The following is a 21,136-nucleotide window of genomic DNA, read 5'->3' on the forward strand; positions in this document are numbered from 1 at the left end:
TAGAATGTCCATCTCTGTCCCAATCTCCCCTCCGCACGTCCTGTAGAATGTCCATCTCTATCCCAATCTCTCCTCCGCACGTCCTGTAGAATGTCTGTCGCACTCTCCCCTCCACATGTCCTGTAGAATGTCCATCTCTGTCCCAATCTCCCCTCCACACGTCCTGTAGAATGTCCATCTCTATCCCAATCTCCCCCCCGCACGTCCTGTAGAATGTCCATCTCTGTCCCAATCTCCCCTCCACACGTCCTGTAGAATGTCCATCTCTGTCCCAATCTCCCCTCCGCACGTCCTGTAGAATGTCCATCTCTATCCCAATCTCTCCTCCACACGTCCTGTAGAATGTCCATCTCTGTCCCACTCTCCCCTCCGCACGTCCTGTAGAATGTCCATCTCTGTCCCACTCTCCCCTCCGCACGTCCTGTAGAATGTCCATCTCTGTCCCACTCTCCCCTCCGCACGTCCTGTAGAATGTCCATCTCTGTCCCAATCTCCCCTCCGCACGTCCTGTAGAATGTCCATCTCTGTCCCAATCTCCCCTCCGCACGTCCTGTAGAATGTCCATCTCTGTCCCAATCTCCCCTCCACACGTCCTGTAGAATGTCCATCTCTGTCCCAATCTCCCCTCCACACGTCCTGTAGAATGTCTGTCCCACTCTCCCCTCCGCACGTCCTGTAGAATGTTGTAGTCCATGTTTTCCTAACACTCTGGGGAACCATCCATCTCATGATCTGTTCTCTTACTCAAGGTTGGTTTCCAGCCAAGTTCGTAGAAATCCTCGATGAGCGGAGCAAAGAGGTTTGTCAGTGAATTATTGTATAGTCAGTCTAGTAAAAACAGATTTTAAATTTGTCAGTGCTCTTTTAGTGGATATATCCAGACTATGGGTTTGTCAGTATTAACTGGTCTGCTGTCCCCACTACTGTCAGTATTAACTGGTCTGCTGTCCCCACTACTGTCAGTATTAACTGGTCTGCTGTCCCCAGTACTCTCTGGCGGGTGATGACTCGGTGACTGAGGCGGTGACAGACCTGGTCAGAGGGACGTTGTGTCCTGCCCTGAAGGCCATCTTCCAACACGGTTTGAAGAAACCCTCCATACTAGGAGGACCCTGCCACCCCTGGCTCTTCATAGAGGAGGTAGGAAACAGAGGGCTGGGTTCAGTGTTTGTCTGTCTGTGCTATACCTGACTGTTCTTTGGTCTGTTTTCTCCTCAGGCAGCCAGTAGAGAGGTGGAGAGGGACTTTAACTCAGTCTACTCCAGACTGGTGCTGTGTAAGACATACAGGTAACTTAGACACACACAGACCTCTGTACCATATGAACAGCTATGATTTCTACACAGTTGTCTTTATTTGTGGTGCAGTCCATCAGTTCTCTCCCCCCCCCCCCCCCCCCCCCCAGATTAGACGAGGATGGCAAGGTCCTCACACCAGAGGAGCTGCTCTACAGAGTGAGTCCTCTTGTAAATGTTATCCTATAACAAGCCTGTTTACTTCCTCACACCCTGCCACTAAAGACTTCCTGCCACTAAAGACTTCCTGCCTCTAAAGACTTCCTCATTACATCTCCAAGATCTGAAATAACTGTGTAATATGGAACCTAGTTCTCTATTGAATTTACAGTATCTGGGCCTCCTGAGTGCTAGAGGTGTCACTCCAGACCTGGGTTCAATCCCGGGCTAGACTGACTATACAATAATTCACTGACAAATCTCTGGGAGACCCATGAGGCTGCGCACAATTGACCCAGCGTCGTCTAGGTTAGGGGAGGGTTTGGCTGGCCGGGATGTCCCGGGCCAGGCGTATGCACACTGACTTCAGTCGCCAGGTGTACGGTGTTTCCTCCGACACATTGGTGCGGCTGGCTTTTGGGTTAAGAGAGCAGTGTGTCAACACACCGTGTGGCTTGGCAGGGTCGTGTTTCAGAGTACGCATGGCTCTCGAGCTTCAACTCTCCCGAGTACGGGAGTTGCAGCGATGGGACAAGACTGTAACTACCAATTAGATATCATGAAATTGGGGAGATAAAGGGGGTAAAAAGTACAATTTCAAAAATTATAATACTTAGTATCTGCATTTCAGGTGCTTTCAAAGGGGGAATGAGGAAGTGCCTAGTGGTAGGGGCCGATGGGCTGTAAAGGTCGACTGTTAGAAACTTAGGCCTTAGGCTACAGATGAATGTTTTGTTCATAAGCATTTGTTTCAGTGATGCTTCAGCGCCCTCCGTCTGTCTCTTTCAGGCGGTGCAGTCTGTAAATATGAGCCACGACTCTGCACACGCTCAGATGGACGTCAAGTTCCGCTCGCTCCTCTGCGTGGGCCTCAAGTGAGTCACACAGATTCTCTCACTCAGAGATCCTGGCTGTCCCTCTTATCAGTGAACACTCCCTAACCACATCTCTCTCACCCCACAGTGAGCAGGTGTTACACCTGTGGTTGGAGGTGTTGTGTTCCAGTATGCCTGCAGTAGAGAAGTGGTACCAGCCCTGGTCCTTCCTACGCAGCCCAGGATGGGTCCAGATCAAGTGTGAGCTCAGGTAACAAATGGAGACAGATGTCCACGAGAGAGACAGAGTGGGAGAGATTACGAGAGAATGAAAAGAGATTGGAGCAAATGATTGAGAAATAAAACAAACGAGAGATTTGAGTGAAACTGTGAGATCACAAGTGAGAATGAATGAGAGAGTGATGCACACAAGACAGTGGCAGCAGAATATTACAAGATTAAATCACGCGATTCAAACGTATTAACAGCTAGATTATTTTTGAAAGACTTAGAGGCCAGGATGAAGTGAAATGGATATATAATGGTGTATGTGTGAAAAGGATGGTGGTGTGGTTTTAAAAAGGTGATGTTTCCTTAGGGTTCTCTCAAAGTTTGCCTTCAGTCTCTCTCAGGACTGCGAGCTGCCTGCCAAGAAAGAGGTGTGTATGAATGTGAAACACACACATACACCCACCCTGTGAACTCATACCTGTGTGTGGTCTTGCAGAATTCAGCCATTCTCAAAGAAGGGGTTGCAGATATGTTGGTTGACCATTATCTCTTTAGTTGGGATCTCTAGGTAAACTCTGATCTCTGGTCAATGTATTTGGTCTAGTTACTCAACTATGGGTTTAGGGACTAGAATAGGAAACTAGAGTTATCTAAACAACAAGCTGTTCCTGGTTCAGTTGTTGGAGAACGTAGCTGGTGGTGGCTAGTGATAGTAGAATAGTGAACATTGGTGAAAACCATCCCAATGCGCACACCTCACCCATGACCCTTTGACCTCCATTGTGGGCATTTTAAACTGCACCCAGCAACTGCTGTTCCTTATACACTCCCTTTAAACAAACAGCCTCTTTCTTTCACTCTTTCTTTCACCCCTCCCTCCAGGAGAAAGATCAGAGGCCACTGAAGGAAGGAGTCCAAGACATGTTGGTGAAGCATCACCTCTTCAGCTGGGACATCGATGGCTAAACACACACCCAAAGCCTGCAAAAAACTCCCCTGCTGTGTCTACCAGAGTGATCTTTCTGTGTCTTTCATATTGACTGCTATGTCAGAACCCACTACTGTTTCCATCACTACCTCTCACTAGGAAGTATTGTATTGTTCAGACATTTGATCATCATTCTATAAACACATTGATATGCATCGTGGTTTCCCCTCCTCGTCTCAACTAAACTGCATCCGAAGCCTTTCTACTGAGGATAGTACACTATAGGGGGCGTGTTCAGCACGACGCAACGTTTTGGAATGTTCAGATAGAAATAAGCTATAATTCTATAAATTGTAGAATAAGGAATAACATCAGCTCTATTCATGGCATTTCTATCTGCAATATTTGGCAACTTAACGTGGCCAGGGTATCATTTGAGACACCTAAAGACTTTCCATGTCTATCAACTAATTACATTTACCCTCTGAGCTTGCTAACCAATCAGAGGTCTTTTGAGGTGTCTGTTAAGGAAGCAATTAGCATGTAATCAAGGTTGATTAGTCCTGGCTGTCACCATGGCTCTTAGTTCTTGGGTGAAGCTGCTGTGTATGTTGTGTCCACACCAGTGTTTCTGATGCAGAAGACTAGGAACATACAGAAAGTGCTGATTGTAGCATTCCTTAGGTACAGAGTAGTCACCTCTACTGTGCCATATGAAGTATTTCCTCAGACTCAAGGACTGGGGTGTATCACTAGGAACCAAACAGAACAAAACTGTGAGGAATGTACCTGAATTTGTCCCATAGAAACTAGTTTTTGTTGTGAAACGTTTTGCTAGTGTGCACTGATCTGATGTCCTAGTAGCACCTGTGTTCACAAGTGTGTCCTGCTACCAGTACTGTAGTAGGATGTGCTGATTGAGAAGTGTTTCGTACTCCGCAACCACCCTGTCGATCTGTGTTGGCACCCAACAATCCCATTCTACTCTGCATTCCGTCCACTATTGTCTCCAAATGTTTGGTGCCAACATGGCACCCAAATGACTCTCAAACCAGGTTTGTCCCTTGTAAAGTGTGGGCTACTAAACAGTGTATCTGTAGTAGTCACTTTGTGCTGACTAGGAAGAACTGTGTCCAAAAATGAAGTTATGAAATGTAAACTTTTCAGTTCAGTCTTCATATTAATGGGTGTGTAATTACTGAAGAAAAGCCACGACTTTCACACATCACCTTGCACTATAAAAACACACACACACATAAGAAAATAAACCAATCTCCCTGTTGTGCTCTGATATTAAATGAAAGGCGGTGTAACCATCAGAATATGGTGGTAAACAAACCCAATAACTTGTATTCCTTCTCCTCAGCAATGCTACCATACCTGTAGACTTCTTTCATAGTGCACAGAGAAATGGTATCAGTTCAGAATAACTAACCTCACTGAAACTATACACAACCTTAACCCTAATTTCAACCCTTATAGTTTTCACTGTTTAAATAGAAATTAATTTAATGTACACCACAGTTGCCCAATCAGAGATCAATAAAGCCTGTTTTTATTGGTGAATGTCAGAAGCAAACAGTGATGGTCCAAACAGTACTGCAACTATTATTACAATCAATGTGTAGTTTAAACAGTTGCTAATCAAGTGTACATTATATTCTTAAATAAACCTTATTTTCAGTGTAAATGGAATCATTTATTTTAGGCAGGACAAGTGGCCTTCAACTCCTCCATCCTCTCGCCTCCTGAAAAATGACGAGAGGGAACGTGGATCAATGCGCTTGTATGAAATGACTCCTCTGCTCAGGCAAATGACATTTACAGGTGTGATCCCAAAATCAGTGTAAAGTGATAAATGCATTTAGTTGTGCTAGACATGATCTATGTGTACATGTCAGAAAACAACAGCTGATTCACAGGGGGTGTAGTATAGTTGTAGACTCTTCAAAGAGGATACACATCACTGGCCTCCATGAAAGGTGGCTATCGAGAAGCGGAGGATATTTTTCCATTTCGCCTACAAACACTCAACTGCTTATCGGTTTCCGGGCCATGGACTTTTTCCCAAATGAGAAAGGACAAGTGTGTGATGAGTCAGACAAACCCTGGGTTTCCTTTTGGTTTCACTGATGGCCATAAATAGCCAATAAAACATCTTATCTACAATATTACACTCATAATGAAGGCCCACTAAAATGTACCATTCACTTTGACAGTTGTGACCTTCCTTTCATTAATCTTCACATTTTAGTATAAAATAAAATAGAAAACATGCTTCACTATGTCATATTGGGGGATTCTAGTGGCAAATAGGAAATGAGAGAAACTAGTATGCCTGCTAAACAGAGAAACAATGAGCTATAGTGCATGGAGCTGGGTTACTCTACTGTAAGGGAATAGCTGCTCATGTGACTTCGGGCCCATGATTAAATTTACACAGTATTACAGTGATTCTCACCATAGACCCAATGAAAGAAGGCATATCAGGTTCATATACTGTAAATATAAGGATGCTTTCTAAACTAATCGGAGTTAAGATGAGGAGGCAGAGGTAACCATCTACAAGCACAGAGCTGTGTGTCTCCCCTTCGGGAGCTGCTTTTCACCTAGTCCCTCTTAAGACTTTCTCTGGTGTGAGTGATAAAGACACTTGATAAGGCGATAGATAGCAGAGTGGTATAGAGGGAGAGGTGGGGACAGGGCCATTTACGACCCCATTTTTTTCGAGGGGGGTTAGTGGTGGAGTAGTTTTGGGAAGGGGGGGTAGTAGTCTGCTGAAACAGGTGGATGGAGGAAGTACTGTAGTTTGGGGGCTAGGAGGGGTGTAGTTTAGGAACCTCCTGTGCCTGCTGATGACAGGGCTGCTGTGGTGGAGCTGCTCTGGTTTGATTTGCCTTTATGTCTCTGTCCTCCTCGTCTCCTGCTCCCTCCTCCTGACTTTGTCTGTAGAGAACAGATCACAATCAGACAGATGGAGAACATAGAGAGAACAGATCACAATCAGACAGATGGAGAACATAGAGAGAACAGATCACAATCAGACAGATGGAGAACATAGAGAGAACAGATCACAATCAGACAGATGGAGAACATAGAGAGAACAGATCACAATCAGACAGATGGAGAACATAGAGAGAACAGATCACAATCAGACAGATGGAGAACATAGAGAGAACAGATCACAATCAGACAGATGGAGAACATAGAGAGAACAGATCACAATCAGACAGATGGAGAACATAGAGAGAACAGATCACAATCAGACAGATGGAGAACATAGAGAGAACAGATCACAATCAGACAGATGGAGAACATAGAGAGAACAGATCACAATCAGACAGATGGAGAACATAGAGAGAACAGATCACAATCAGACAGATGGAGAACATAGAGAGAACAGATCACAATCAGACAGATGGAGAACATAGAGAGAACAGATCACAATCAGACAGATGGAGAACATAGAGAGAACAGATCACAATCAGACAGATGGAGAACATAGAGAGAACAGATCACAATCAGACAGATGGAGAACATAGAGAGAACAGATCACAATCAGACAGATGGAGAACATAGAGAGAACAGATCACAATCAGACAGATGGAGAACATAGAGAGAACAGATCACAATCAGACAGATGGAGAACATAGAGAGAACAGATCACAATCAGACAGATGGAGAACATAGAGAGAACAGATCACAATCAGACAGATGGAGAACATAGAGAGAACAGATCACAATCAGACAGATGGAGAACATAGAGAGAACAGATCACAATCAGACAGATGGAGAACATAGAGAGAACAGATCACAATCAGACAGATGGAGAACATAGAGAGAACAGATCACAATCAGACAGATGGAGAACATAGAGAGAACAGATCACAATCAGACAGATGGAGAACATAGAGAGAACAGATCACAATCAGACAGATGGAGAACATAGAGAGAACAGATCACAATCAGACAGATGGAGAACATAGAGAGAACAGATCACAATCAGACAGATGGAGAACATAGAGAGAACAGATCACAATCAGACAGATGGAGAACATAGAGAGAACAGATCACAATCAGACAGATGGAGAACATAGAGAGAACAGATCACAATCAGACAGATGGAGAACATATAAACAACTGGGTTAACAATGAGGTTACCATTCAAAATCACACCCAGCTGAGACTGACGTTATCAAACTGAACTACAGGCCGTGTACACATCTCTAGAAGATTCATGATTGGTTCACAGCAGCTGAGGCATGCATTGTCTCAGGATATTTACAGAAATTACTGGACAAGACTCATTTCCCACGCCTCAATTGTTACATACAACTCATTTGACCTAATTCTTTTTTGTTTACCTGCCTGGTTCCCATTGTTTATCTTGCTCTGTTTGTTTCTGTTTACCTTGCTCTCTTTGTTTCCCTCATTACTCTGAGGGTCATCCTCCCCCTCTGTCTGAGGAAGCAAGCAAAGCACCAACACAGAGAGAGGAGAAAGAGGAGGAATGGAGGGCAAATCAAGGATGTAGTAACGTTGTAATGCACAAAGAGGATGAAGAGCAAATTAACGTGGAAATTGAAAAGAAAGCAGAGAGTGAAACAGGGTGAGAGGAAAAGAGACAGGGTGGCAGGTGGAGTAACCAGTAAATGAGAATAGCAATGAAAAGGAAGGAAACAGTAGGGTGTGTGAACATGAAGAGGAGAAGAATAGTAGGAAAGGAGAGGTGTTAGGCAGATCAGACAGACACAGCTACAGAAGAGAACATTCTAGAAGCAGTAAGGCAAGTGAAGAGGAAAGCTTACGCACCACACACACACACAAGGTAAACAATTACACCTATTCAACTGCCCTGAAACTATTACTTTCACGACTCGACCCGCCATCTAACTATCTCCTCCACTCCCTTCATCAATCGCTCCATCCATCCTTTCAGTCCGTTCACATCGTTCCTTCACTTCCTCCTCTCTCTCACCGGTTGTTGCGATTGGTGCGGACTGTCTGGTCGGTCTGTGCTCGCTTCGTCCTCATTGGCTGGCGTGGCTCCTTCCTCTCTGCGGTACGGGGCCTTTTTTGTAGACTGCATTTTGATTTGCGGGGGTTTGAAGTTTGACGGCAGATTATTGGTTGACTGCAGCAGCTGTAAACACCCACCAATAAGAGTAAGGCATGAGGGAAGTACTCTGCATGCAGGTACTCTGGTGTCTTTATGACCTTTCATAAACCATTCAGAACCATTTATAAGCCTTTAAGTCCTGACCTTGGTGATGATACCCACAGCCTTGGTGTGTCCCTCTGAACACCAGTCTACTCTCTGGTCTATGTGGAGGAACTCTGGGGTCTTCATGAGCATGATCCTTCATAAACCCTTTCCAACCATTCATAAACCCTTCATAAGCCTTTCTAACCCCTGACCTTGGTGATGGTGCCCACAGCCTTGGTGCGTCCCTCTCTGAACACCAGTCTCTGGTCTGTGTGGAGGTACTCGGGGGTCTTGATGAAGCGGAAGTGGACCGATGCCTTGTCCCCTGTTCGTAGACAGTCTCTGTTCATGGTCAGGATAGTGGCTGTCTGCCTGATGCTGCCACAGTGCACTGCGGAGGGGGAGAAAGAGGAATGATGAGAGAAGGAGAGACATATAGTCAGACATGAGACAGCTGTGTGTGTTTCTGTGTGTGTGTGTGTGTGTTTCTCACCCATGGCCTGGTAGCGGGGTGATATCGTAGTTGGGTGGTGCAGAACCAGAATCTCAGCCATAAACTCCCATGATGCCTGTGGGTTTAACCTGGGGGACACCATCACCATGCCTTTCCTTATGGATGAACGCTTGATCTAAGGAGGGAGAGAGAGAGGGAGGGAGGGAGGGAGGGAGGGAGGGAGGGGGAGAGAGAGCGGGAAGGTAGGGGGAGAGAGGTAGAGCGGGAAGGTAGGGGGAGAGAGGTAGAGCGGGAAGGTAGGGGGAGAGAGGTAGAGCGGGAAGGTAGGGGGAGAAAGGTAGGGGAGGGGGAGAGAGGTAGGGGAGGGGGAGAGAAGTAGAGCGGGAAGGTAGGGGGAGAGAGGTAGGGGAGGGGGAGAGAGGTAGGGGAGAGACTTGAGGTGTTGATTCCTATTCACTGCAAAAAACATTCAGTTCAACTAAACATTTATCTATCAATGCATCAGAAAAGTGTTGTAATACCAAACAACTCCAGCAGGGGACACTAAAGAGAAAACATACCTTTTTGAGGGCGAAGGAGGCAGTCTGTCCACCTCTCACCTCCTTGACTGGCATCCTCTTCCTGTGGATAGATTTGACTGCAATGGGGAGGAAACTGCCCAGTGGGTCTGGGCCTAACAGCATTGTGTCATTCAGACGTATCAATCCACGTAAAGTAGTCCCTGAAACAACTGTGCCTACACCCTGACGGAGAAGGTAAACATGGTTAGAGAGGTGTGTGTGTGTGTGTGTGAGAGAGAGAGAGAGTGGCATCAATATGCATGTGTAGCAGCTGCTTTGTGTGTGTGACTAACCGGTACTGAGTAGGTGTCATCTATCTGGAACTCTGCAGGTTCGTCTTCTCTGAAGGAGGTTTTAGAAGACAGCAGGTTGAGGAACATCTTCAGCAGGTCCATGTTCTCTCCTGTCACATTGGAGATCTGGAAGATTGGACACATCCTACACACACAAAACACACACACACTGAATTATGGTCCCCTATAATTTAAGCAAAATCCAGTTTATAAAGAGTGTGTGATTGTGACTACAAAGTGTGTGCCTTAACGTTACCGCTCAGAGCTGAAGTTGGAGGCTGTGACGATGACGTCATCTTTGTTTTGGACCAGAACAGGGATCTTTCTGCAGCCTGGGGACTTTAGTAACCTCTGGAGCAGCTTTAACGTCTCTGTTACAATAACACAACCAGTAAAGTCAGGTTTTGTGATGACTATCAATATTGTAACAAAAAGGTCCTCTCATCTCATCACTAAATCTATGAGAAGCAGTATGGTGGGGTAGAGGGAATATGGTTTCACCTGTATAATTCTTTCATATCAGTGCAGATGTGGGGAAGGAGTCCAGGAAAGGAAGCAGATTTAGACTCGAGATGCACCCAGAAAGAGAAAGAAAGGAACTGACCTTGTAGGATGTTGGCAGGACACATGTCTATCTTGGTGACCACTACGAACACAGGCACATTGAGGGCCAGGGCCAGACCTAGATGCTCCTTAGTCATCCCTACGATACCTGCATTACTGCCCACCTACAGAGAGGACGGGAGAGATGGACAGGGAGAGGGGGTAAAGAGAGTGAGGGGGGGTAAAGAGAGCGAGGGGGGAGGGTAGAGAGAGCGAGGGGGGGTGGAAGGAGGGAGAGAGAGAGCAAAAGAAAATGGTGAAAGATTCATCAGTGGTGCTGTTGATGGATAGTAAAGTCAGAAAAAGCACCAAAGCCCACACACTACCCCCTCACTCACCATGAGCATGCAGAAGTCAGGCAGGTGTCCAGTCATTCCAAACACCGTGGTCTTGAGATACTTCTCATGTCCAGCTAGGTCTATGAAGGTAATGACCTTAGAGGACCTCTCACAGATCTTAGTCCAGTCTAGACTGCCACCATGGCTGTCTGGCTTATTCACCACCTAGGATACAGGGACAGAGATAGAGAGGGGTTACACACAACAACAACTTCATGTCTCCATCTATAAAACCAATTCATCAACAAAATGATCAATGAAGCAGGCCTTACATTGCCATCTCTCAAGTCTCATGTCAATGTTATCCCAGTGTAGTCTCCATCACCCTTAAGTCACCACTAAGTCACCTATACGCCCCTCCTATGTCATCTCCCTCACCTGTCCCTTCTGGTCGAAGCCCAGGATGTCGTTCCCCACACTGCTGGTCCTGCCACTCTCCATTTCGTGTTTGTGTCTGAAGAGTTTCTGGCGGGCGAACCCCCTGCCGTTGTCCAGTTCCCCGTGGGTCAACACCCCCAGCAGGGTGCTCTTACCTGCATCCACGTTACCCACCACCGCTACCCTGAGAGAGGGGAAGAGGGAGAGAGAGAGGGAGAAAGAGAGAGGGGGAGAAAGAGAGAGGGGGGGAGGAGAGGTTTGACATTTGGGAGACAAGATCAGATCAAGATGAAGAGAAGAGGGATGAAAACAGAGTACTGCTCGTGTGTTGCTTTGACAACACTGGATTTTCCCCCTTTATGTCAACATCCCCTAAAGCTTTTTTGAATTTAAATTGCATTTGAGAGACATGCTTGTCCTCGTCAGCCCTGGTCTAATGTCAAAACACGTCTAATTGTTGATCAAGTCAGCCTTTGACCCCTGACCTTCCCCCAACTCACCTGACCTCCAGGAAGTCTTGATCACCCACGCGTCGGCGGATGAGGTAGTCGCGTACCTGCCCCCCAGCTTCGATACGCTCCCTCAGCAGGATCAGCTCTGACTCTGTCTGCTCACACAGGGACTGAACTGTGGCTACAGACGCCTCCATGTCTCCCTCATCCAGACCATAGTCACCTCCGTCTGATAGAGAGGGATGAGGGGTCAGGGGTTGAGGGTTTATCGGTGTAAAATGTCGCTCGCTACAGTGAGTGACTGATTCTGTGAGTTAGTGAATGTAGGAGCAAATTAGTGCATACTGTATAGCCTCAAGTGAGTGAGTGAGTCCGACTTACCTGAGCCCATCCCAACAACGTAGATGGTCTCCCCACAACCCTCGTCCATCCTCTCCCGGAGTTGTCGTAGTAACGAGTCATACTGCTCTCCATTTGGGCTGACCAGGGCCAACTGACGAGGGAGGGGAGGAGAGAGACAGAAAATGTATACAATCTCGATTCCTGCTTGGTTGATGCAGGCCTGGGTATCCTATAACATGGCCATGGTGGAAAGCCTACACATATTTCCATTGATATAGCCCTAATTGTACCTTATCAAAAGCGATAGGGCTATTCGTCTTGTCCTCTATCTGGGTAGAGGTGTGAATGCTACACCATTTTTGTGAAAAATAGATTATACATCTCGTCTAAAAACATTTGACTATCTGGGTACTCAGATTTGGCTGTAGATTTACCTTACAAGCTTGCTTTAAGTCCAAATCAATCTCTATACAATGTTCTCAGCTTAGGGAAGCCTGATAAAGACCATTTAGAGTTGTGAATGCTCCACTATTTATGTGAAAATAGATTAATCCAAACAGTGAGTGAGTTCGTTTTGCATCACTCGGGGCCCCGGTGGGCGGGGTTTGCACATTTAAGACCATTCCATTGGTCCTAAACTGAAATCTCTACCCACCCAGAGCACCCAGCCACGGAAAAAGAAATCGCCCAATCAAAAGCAGGTGAACTTGCCTGACAGCTTTCTGTTACCGAGTGTTGCATCAGAAGAAGACTTATTTGGCTTTTTCGAGACATACATTGATGGCAGATTTGTAAATCATCACAGTGGTTTCATAATGACTCAATGTCATTATTACTCAAAGCTGCAGGCTAAAGTTAAATCTAGACTTGGTTTCCTCTATCATAATCGCTCCTCTTTCACCCCAGCTGCCAAACTAACCCTGACTCAGATGCCCATCCTTCCCATGATAAATTACGGAGACATAATTTATAGATCGTCAGGTAAGGGTGCTCTTGATCGGCTAGATGTGCTTCACCATTCGTCCATCAGATTTGCCACCAATGCTCCTTATAGGACACATCACTGCATTCTATACTCCTCTGTAAACTGGTCATCTCTGTATACCAGTCGCAAGACACACTGGTTGATGCTTATTTATAAAACCCTCTTAGGCCTCACTCCCTCCATCTGAGATATCTACTGAAGCTCTAATCCTCCACATACAACACTCGTTCTGCCAGTCACATTCTGTTAATGGTCCCCAAAGCGCACACATCCCTGGGTCGCTCCTCTTTTGTTTGCTGCAGCTAGCGACTGGAACGAGCTGGAAAAAAACTCAAACTGGACAGTTTAATCTCAATCTCTTCATTCAAAGACTCAATCATGGACACTCTTACTGACAGTTGTGGCTGCTTGTGCGATGTATTGTTGTCTCTACCTTCTTGCCCTTTGTGCTGTTGTCTGTGCCCAATAATGTTTGAACCATATTTTGTGCTACTACCATGTTGTTGTTATGTTATGTTGCTAGCATGCGGTGTTGTCATGTGTTGCTGCCTTGCTATGTTGTCGTCTTAGGTCTCTCTTTATGTAGTGTTGTCTGTGTTTTGTCCTATATTTATATTTGATTTATTTTTTAGCCCAACCCCCGTCCCTGCACAGGGGCTTTTGGTAGGCCGTCATTGTAAATAAGAATTTGTTCTTAACTGATTTGCCTAGTTAAATAAAGGTTAAATAAAAAAATACACACACACCTAGTCTATTTGTTCTGTAGTATTGACACCAAAAAGTCCTAGAAGTATTGCATCTTTCTGTACAGGCGGAGCAGCTCAGGTCTGACACCAGAGTTATTCTAGTGTATTTCTCTCTGTTGATACTGATCTTGATATGGATGGGTGCCAAAGATGCAGGGAGATGAGTTTCCTGTCAGTCAACAACACACTGATCATTGTTCAGCACTGTAAGTTGAGCCTGACCCATTTGTCAGAAACACTTCCTTCTGACACACACACCATTTCCCTATTGCCCTGTGTTTCATCAGGCCAAGTGGTGGCACAGTATGTACTGGGACTCATCAACCAGAGAAAGAGAAAGTCATGGCTGTGGTTTGTGAGTCACACTGCTGCTGGAGTGTCCTCTCTCTAGCCAGCAGTTACATCAGCCATAACACCTCCAAGACCCATTCAAACCACATCTGATCTGGTAGGCTAGCTAAAGCCTCTTAAGGATCCGCACCTTTTTTTCCATTTTCTTGTTACTTACAACCTCATGCTAATTGCATTAGCCTACGTTAGCTCAACCGAAGTGCAAGATGACAGAGTCAGTAGGACATTTAAAACCACAAACTTTTGCCACAAAATATAGTTCTGAACTTTTAGATATGCAATTCTGCATAACATTTTAAGCAAGCTGAGCATTCAGCTAGATTGATTAGTATATAGCACAATCGTTCCTCTAACTAGCTAACTTAGCTTGCAATACAGCAGCCAGAATGATAGCAAGTTTAGGCATAATAAACGCCAATTTGAAGATGATAAACACAGCCCCGACTAGCGCGGCCTAACTAACTACCTTGCTAGTGAAGTCAATGCCGAGATCCCCGGCCTCGCCGTTGAAGAGGTCGCCGTCCTCGAAGCACTCTTCCCCGGCGTCATGATCTCCACAACCTCCTCCATCCGGAGCGAAAATACTCGCGGGCATCAGAGCGTCTGCGAGGACTGGTATCGCATTTGGGCTTAAACTCGGCTCGTGTGCAGCCAACGATGCCATTATGTCAGCTTTGCAGTAACGATTGCTATATTGTCTTCTTGCTGTCTCTTGTGTTGATGATTATGACAGCTAGCTAGCTTCAGTACCGTTGGCAAACAATTCAGACCACTAAACAGCTGATATATGTTCAGTTATTACACAGAACTGAGAAACAAAGCAATTGTATGATACAGGCAGAATACAAAAATTCTCTCTCACGTTTTGGCTGTCTGCTTTCTGTGTAGCTAGCAATAAAACATATGTTTACAATCCTCCAAGTGGCAACAGAAAATTGCGGTGACGTAAATTAAAAAACATAAGGGGGTTGGTTCATTTTTTTATTTCTTTCCTGACACACCTTCTTATCAAAAATCTAACCAATTGCGCGCCGAATACCCAAATAATATTCCAGAATAAACCAATCAGAGCAAGTTAGTCCTTCACATATAATTAGAAAAAACGTCCAGCGTGGTTAAAATATAGGCGTGGTTGATATCAGCAATGCGTCAACTCATTATATCAGGATCGGTTCATTCATTGAAAAAAGATAAAGTCGCATAAACCGAATGATGCAAAGAGGTGCAAAACATGCCTGACGTTATTATCCAAACAAGCCATAGGTCAATTGTAACCAAGTAATAACCAGTCGTTGAGGGGAAATCTGCAAACAGGGAACACTTCCTCGTGAGATGCCAATGTGATAGTATGATGATAAAGGGGAAACAGCAAGAGCTGTGATGTAGTTAGCTTCAACCGCAGCTGAGGATTCTGATGGGACTTTGGTATAAACAGACCACGAAGCTATCAGCCAGTGTGCAATCATGGAGCAGGCACACTACCAACTGTAACGCAAAGGCCTAGACCCCTTGGCAGCGGCCGTATTCTACTTCACTTGCTTTGGCAATGTTAACATATGTTTCCCATGCCAATAAAGCCCATTGAATTGAATTGAATTGAGTTAGTTTCATACAGGAAGGTACAGGGGCTAAAGAGAAGGATTTTTTCCATGGAAAGTAAATACAATTTTCTCCCTACTCAAGTCCACCTACTTAATATGATTTAGTAAGGATCCTTACCGCTCAGTCTGACTGACTGATATGTAGGCTGGATGATGGCCTATGATGTGTATGTTGGCAACGATTTCCTTTTTAATTCGGCACATTTGTTTTTACTTTTTAATTCTACATTTTTAGGAAAGGGCTCATAAGTAAGCATTTCATGGTAAAGTCTGCACCTGTTGTATTCGGCGCATGTGGCAAATAAAATGTGATATGAACTTGGCATATATTGTAGGCCTTTATTATGGTTTCTATTGCAAGTGTATTACCCAGTGACAACACACGAGGGCAGTATATATGAGGGAGGAATGGTTTATGTGGATAACGTTATTCAGATGCCATGTGCACAGTTTACAGTAACTGGGTGTGCCCAAGCCTGAGAAATAGTGGGCTGGTGACCAACATAGATATTACTAATGATAGTGGGCAAATCCCCCAACCGACAAGGTGAAACATTTGGCGATGTGCCCATGAGCAAGGCACTTAACCGTAACTGCTCCATGGTCTCCACTGATAATGGCAGACCCTGGCCGTGACCTCACTCTCCAAGGGTTTCTCAGGAAGAGAAGGATATGCAAAAAAAACACATTTCCAATAACCACATGTGTATAATACACACTTGTACACGACAAATATAAGCAGCCACCAAATGATTATAATAAAATTATGTTGCGTAAAGATCTGTTGGACTACATTACGTGACTGGAACATTGTCCTCTATATCTAACCCAGTGTACAGTTTGCTGTAGAACTATTAGTTATGCAGCTGTTTCCTCTGTCCATCCAGCTCTGGTTTCTGTGTTGTAATTGAGTCTTATGACTGTCTCAAGACCAGCCCAAGGGACCTGAGTGTGCTACACATTGAACTCTTACACTACATTTAGCAACACACAATGTAATCTGAATTTGGCCTGATACTGTGCTGGTCTGTGGGTATGTGTGCATTGAACCACAGAACCATAGAATGATCATTGTAAACGTTTAATTCTCTGGATGGTGTGTGTGTGCTACTGAATGAAGGATATATTTTTGTAAACAGTAGCAATGCAGTCTCAAGTATACTAAATGTGGGCTATCCTCACTTCCCACAGCTGTGCATCGCCTCGTTATCCCCCACTAATTGTGTTCTATTACATAATCATCATGGCTCATGTACGTTTGCCCCATGTTCGTAGAGAACAGGGACAGCTAGGCCTTAGCAGAAGAACACTTCAAGAACAGCTCCTCGATTACAGATGATGAGATGCTGATCTATCGACCTCCATCTCCAGATTCACAGAAAAGCCATATCCTGTTCCACAGCCTACTGTCGTTTGTCACTGCTTATCTTGGAGTTCCTTTGAGTCAACCACTGCAAAGTCCGTCCTTACTGTACCTCCCACATGGCTGTGAAAGAATTTGCAAAACAAAGGTGCAGTAAAATGTGTCTTTGGTGTTAAAGATAAGGATTAGAGTCGACTGTATCTTAGGCTAGGTTGAGGAGTGATATTGCAATGAGGAGGAGATGAAGACAAGGTTTCCAGTTCAGAGTAGTTATTAACTAACTAAAAAAGCATAGCACAAGGACACTGGACCATATTGGGGATAGGATGGAGATAAGGAATAGCTTGTAAGGCCGGTAGGTATGGTTGTGTGATACAAGTTGTGGTTTTTAGTCAGGTCACGCACAACAAAAGGAAATGCAAAATAATTGGGCCACCCAATAGACGGGTTGGTTATTTCTAGCAACAAAATGGACGTGTTGCCAATCATAGCCGCGGGAAGTCGTTTGGGGTGGGGGTGCTGCAAGTTTTTGACCAGTATATCGGTCCGCTAATACAGAACTAGTAAGGGCCCAGTGCACTACTTTTGTGAAAAAACCAAAAGTATTTGAGAGTTTACCAGCATTTGTATCTTGAGTCTGATAATTATCTGTACAAAACAGTTAATCTGAAAATAGTTGCTTGATGTAGTGAGCGCATACATTTTCATAATGGCCCCCCGTGGGAATCAAACACAGAACCCTAGCATGCAAGGGCCATGCTCTACCAACTGAGGCACATTATCATATCACATCATCACAAACCACTTGATGTCTCAATGTACTCAATTACTGTATTGTGCATTTTTTTCTTCATGTTTATGGAAAGTCTACAAGTAAAAACCTAGATGACCAGCCTTGGTACAATACAGTAATATACATTTACATTAAGTGGTTTGTAAGGATGTTAAATTAATACTGCACAAAAAGTGGTTATTTGATCAAGAAAAATATTTTATTTGACTTTGCACCTTTTGATGTTAATGTTTGAGAACAGGGTATTGCTCTTTCTGGATTTCATTAGAATGACAATTGCAGAGAAGAGGAAGGGACAGGGCAACAACTCTTACAATTCCAACTATTGAAACCTGCAAGATACTGTTCGTAAATATACAACTACCTTTCTTGCTCAAAGCAGAGATGCTGAACAAAAATGTTTTGCCCCCACTACAGACGTCTATATTGGTCCGATAATACTAGTAAAGGCCCAGTGCACTACTTTTGTAAAAAATATGAGATTTTTCAGGGGGTGCTGCAGCACCCTCAGCACCCCTACTTTCCATGGCTATGTGCATAAATATGGGGCAAAACAGACAAGGTTGGATTAGATTGTTGACAACATGTAAACTATATTTAATCTCCAATGTTTATTGAAAACAAATACATTTGTACACTGAACAATTTTTCTCTCTCAAATACATTGTTACAGTTGTTAGCTAGCTAGCCATTTTTTTGCCACATTAGCATAGACATGACATCAGTCAAAAAAAACTCAAAACAACATAAAGCTAGCCTACGATTCCCCATATGGCAATTTCTTGTCATTGTCACTAATTATCTGGCCATCCAGAATCACAACAACACATGGACTTCTGCCCCATTGAAGCTTGCACATCATTTTTGTAACATTGTCAGTTAAATGGTCTATGTCACCACAAACACTCAACAAATACTGAGGTAAAACAAGCTGCTTATGTACCAGAGGAAGGGAGAGGAATGGTGATTAGCAGAGTGAGTTCAGAGGTACGTTCAGTTCGCTTGAACGTTTGCTACATTGTGGAACAGTTTGTACAATGCCTACAGTGAAAAGCCTACAAGAGGAATGTCCTCTGTGTAGACAAGTTTTAATATTGTATTGGACTAAGATGAGAAGAACTTTGGAGCGGCCAAATGCGGGCTACTGTCAAACTCGCTATTCAGGTAGATTGCAATTTTGGAACTTACATTTATTTATTTTTGTATTTGTAATCATTTGTTTTATCATTATTGTTATTGTATATCATGGCTATTATTGTTAGCCTATTTATTAATCAAAATCAGTTCTTTAAATATGCCAAATTTTGACATTTTCATTGGCTAAATTTAGTTGAATCTGTCTTTTTAATTGTGTGATCCATGTTTAGTTTTAGATAGATTATAAGTAGGCCTGTTGTAAAATAAATAACAGTAGGCTATTGCTGTCATTTGTTGGGTATGGTAGGCACTATCCTTTTTGGGAAATTGCTGCAATATAGCCTGTTCAAAACATTTGTGGTGTCATGACTCTCCTGTGAAGATCTGAAGGATCAGATTACAGTGGGTCTGCTCTACCACACCCTCTCCCCCCTACAGAGGTGGAAGGGGCCGCTTTATGGCGGTCGTAAAATACTCTACTTCTGGCCTCTGTAGTATCGAGATTGGAATGTCTGTGGAACACAGAGACACGGACGTCAAAAGGTTGAATAATAAAACAGGTTTTCTGTATTCCAAGCAGTTGGAGTGGTCCGTGGACACTTAAGGAACAGTCATGTCGAGTTTGTTTCCTTTGGTGACCTCATGAAGGACAGGAAACACACATTACTGTTTCTTTGTTTGTAGACACTTCTCAATTTTGAGGTTTGCTTCTGAATGTTGTATAAAATAAATGATTGAGTATACAGCACTGTACAGCACTTTGAGATATCAGCTGATGTAAGAAGGGCTATATAAATACATTTGATTTGATTTGATATAGGAATACTTTTGGAAAGATAATAATGTGATCTTAGTCTTCTAAATGAGAATTGTTTTCATAGTAACTTAGGATCAGTCAGTGGCCACACCCCCATGAGCACAGACATTACATGACGTCATGGAACGCCCCCTTTTCTACTAAGTATAAAACCCACTTCCGACAAAATTACATTAGACCAGAAAACATAGAGCTGTCGCTACATGTTGAAATGGTTGGCAACTTTACCAAAGGACAAGACCAGAGAACGTGGAGATCATCCCCACGCTGAAATGGTTAAGAAATCTACAAACTAAAGACCAATTATTCAGGCTCCTGCTATTTAAATACTTTAGTCTGGTAAATGCAACCGGTCGAATGACCAAATGGTACTCTGACGTATCCATTATAACAAACTACAACTACGAAAGACCTTGATCTCTGGTGGACAAATCAGAGACTTTCTGTCGATTGACTATCCAGCAGACGGACCGGCGATCGTGCGATCATGTTCAAAGTATAAGCATTTCCATGAGTGTAGTGTTGTCAACATGGGTCCACTCTTAGTTTCCCGCTCTTGAACTGGCCCCACCCCTTTCCTTTGTCTACCAAGCTGTCATATCGACATAGCCCACTAGGGACTTTTCAGTTTATCATGTCAGTAATCAATGTATTGTGAGTGTTTATGTAATTCAGTGATTGATTAGTTAGTTAGTAAATAAATAATTAAATCAATTTGTATATTGCTGATTCATGATTTCTGATGCTAGGGTTCGTGCAGATATCCAAGGGTTTGTGACATTCAGGAATGAGACTGATGAGGTAATAATACATTAATAGAAGACTGTAATTGATAAGATAATAAAATATCTGTAGAGTTATATTCGGAAAATTGCAACTCTAAAAACAACATTTTCCCGTGGTGCCCCAACTTCCTAGTTAATTACTATTCCGTGATTCGTTTAATCACTGAATAATTACACATAGAGAATTGATTTGATAATATAACGGTCTTCACATTTAATGACAGCAAACGTTACGACAGTGGTTTAAACCAGTTTGTAAGTGTTTTGTTTCATTCTGTTGAGACATTTTCTTTGGCCAAATTAAGTTCTAACTGTAATTCTGTGTTTGCGTGCTCATATCATAATAGCGTGCTCATATTTTCCCTATAAACAATGGCCTGACTTAGTTTTGATGTTACCCTAATAAGTTTAGAATAATTTCTGAAGGTTTGGTGTGGTGTGGCTATTATTAAGCTTTAGCTACTGCAGGCCGATGATATGAAGGCAGTGAGCACCTGTGCTCCA

General features: G+C 43.8%; 2 protein-coding genes across 12 annotated transcripts in view; one reads left to right on the forward strand and one right to left on the reverse strand.

The window, feature by feature from the left end:
* The window catches only part of LOC115171625 (small G protein signaling modulator 3), a 34,625-nt gene extending 30,026 nt beyond the window's left edge, over nt 1-4,599 (forward strand). For all 7 annotated transcript variants that reach the window (XM_029728604.1, XM_029728603.1, XM_029728607.1 and 4 more), the window contains 8 exons: nt 750-799; nt 988-1,140; nt 1,219-1,289; nt 1,406-1,454; nt 2,244-2,329; nt 2,418-2,540; nt 2,868-2,928; nt 3,383-4,599. In XM_029728604.1, coding sequence (XP_029584464.1) covers nt 750-799; nt 988-1,140; nt 1,219-1,289; nt 1,406-1,454; nt 2,244-2,329; nt 2,418-2,540; nt 2,868-2,928; nt 3,383-3,466 — 677 coding nt within the window. In that variant the 3' untranslated portion in view covers nt 3,467-4,599. The remainder of the gene's footprint in view (nt 1-749; nt 800-987; nt 1,141-1,218; nt 1,290-1,405; nt 1,455-2,243; nt 2,330-2,417; nt 2,541-2,867; nt 2,929-3,382) is intronic.
* Nucleotides 4,600-4,962: 363 nt separating this feature from the next.
* On the reverse strand, nt 4,963-15,110 carry LOC115171626 (GTP-binding protein 1). Of its 5 annotated transcripts, XM_029728611.1 has the most exons (15): nt 14,603-15,110; nt 12,094-12,205; nt 11,761-11,941; nt 11,261-11,444; nt 10,883-11,047; nt 10,546-10,669; nt 10,198-10,312; nt 9,942-10,086; nt 9,649-9,831; nt 9,128-9,263; nt 8,847-9,025; nt 8,407-8,571; nt 7,839-7,889; nt 6,269-6,374; nt 4,963-5,176 (listed from the first exon to the last, which is right to left on the reverse strand). In XM_029728611.1, the coding sequence occupies exons 1-15, from the start codon at nt 14,798-14,800 to the stop codon at nt 5,133-5,135; spliced, it is 2,088 nt and encodes a 695-aa protein (XP_029584471.1). In that variant the 5' UTR covers nt 14,801-15,110; the 3' UTR covers nt 4,963-5,132. The 5 variants fall into 5 exon arrangements, with proteins under 5 accessions (XP_029584471.1, XP_029584474.1, XP_029584472.1 ...); XM_029728614.1 differs by lacking the exon at nt 7,839-7,889 and having other exon boundaries at nt 6,326-6,374; nt 14,603-15,108; XM_029728612.1 differs by lacking the exon at nt 7,839-7,889 and having other exon boundaries at nt 14,603-15,108.
* Nucleotides 15,111-21,136: the final 6,026 nt, after the last annotated feature.

Source organism: Salmo trutta, chromosome 32, assembly GCF_901001165.1.
Source record: "Salmo trutta chromosome 32, fSalTru1.1, whole genome shotgun sequence".
NCBI classification, from domain to species: domain Eukaryota; kingdom Metazoa; phylum Chordata; class Actinopteri; order Salmoniformes; family Salmonidae; genus Salmo; species Salmo trutta.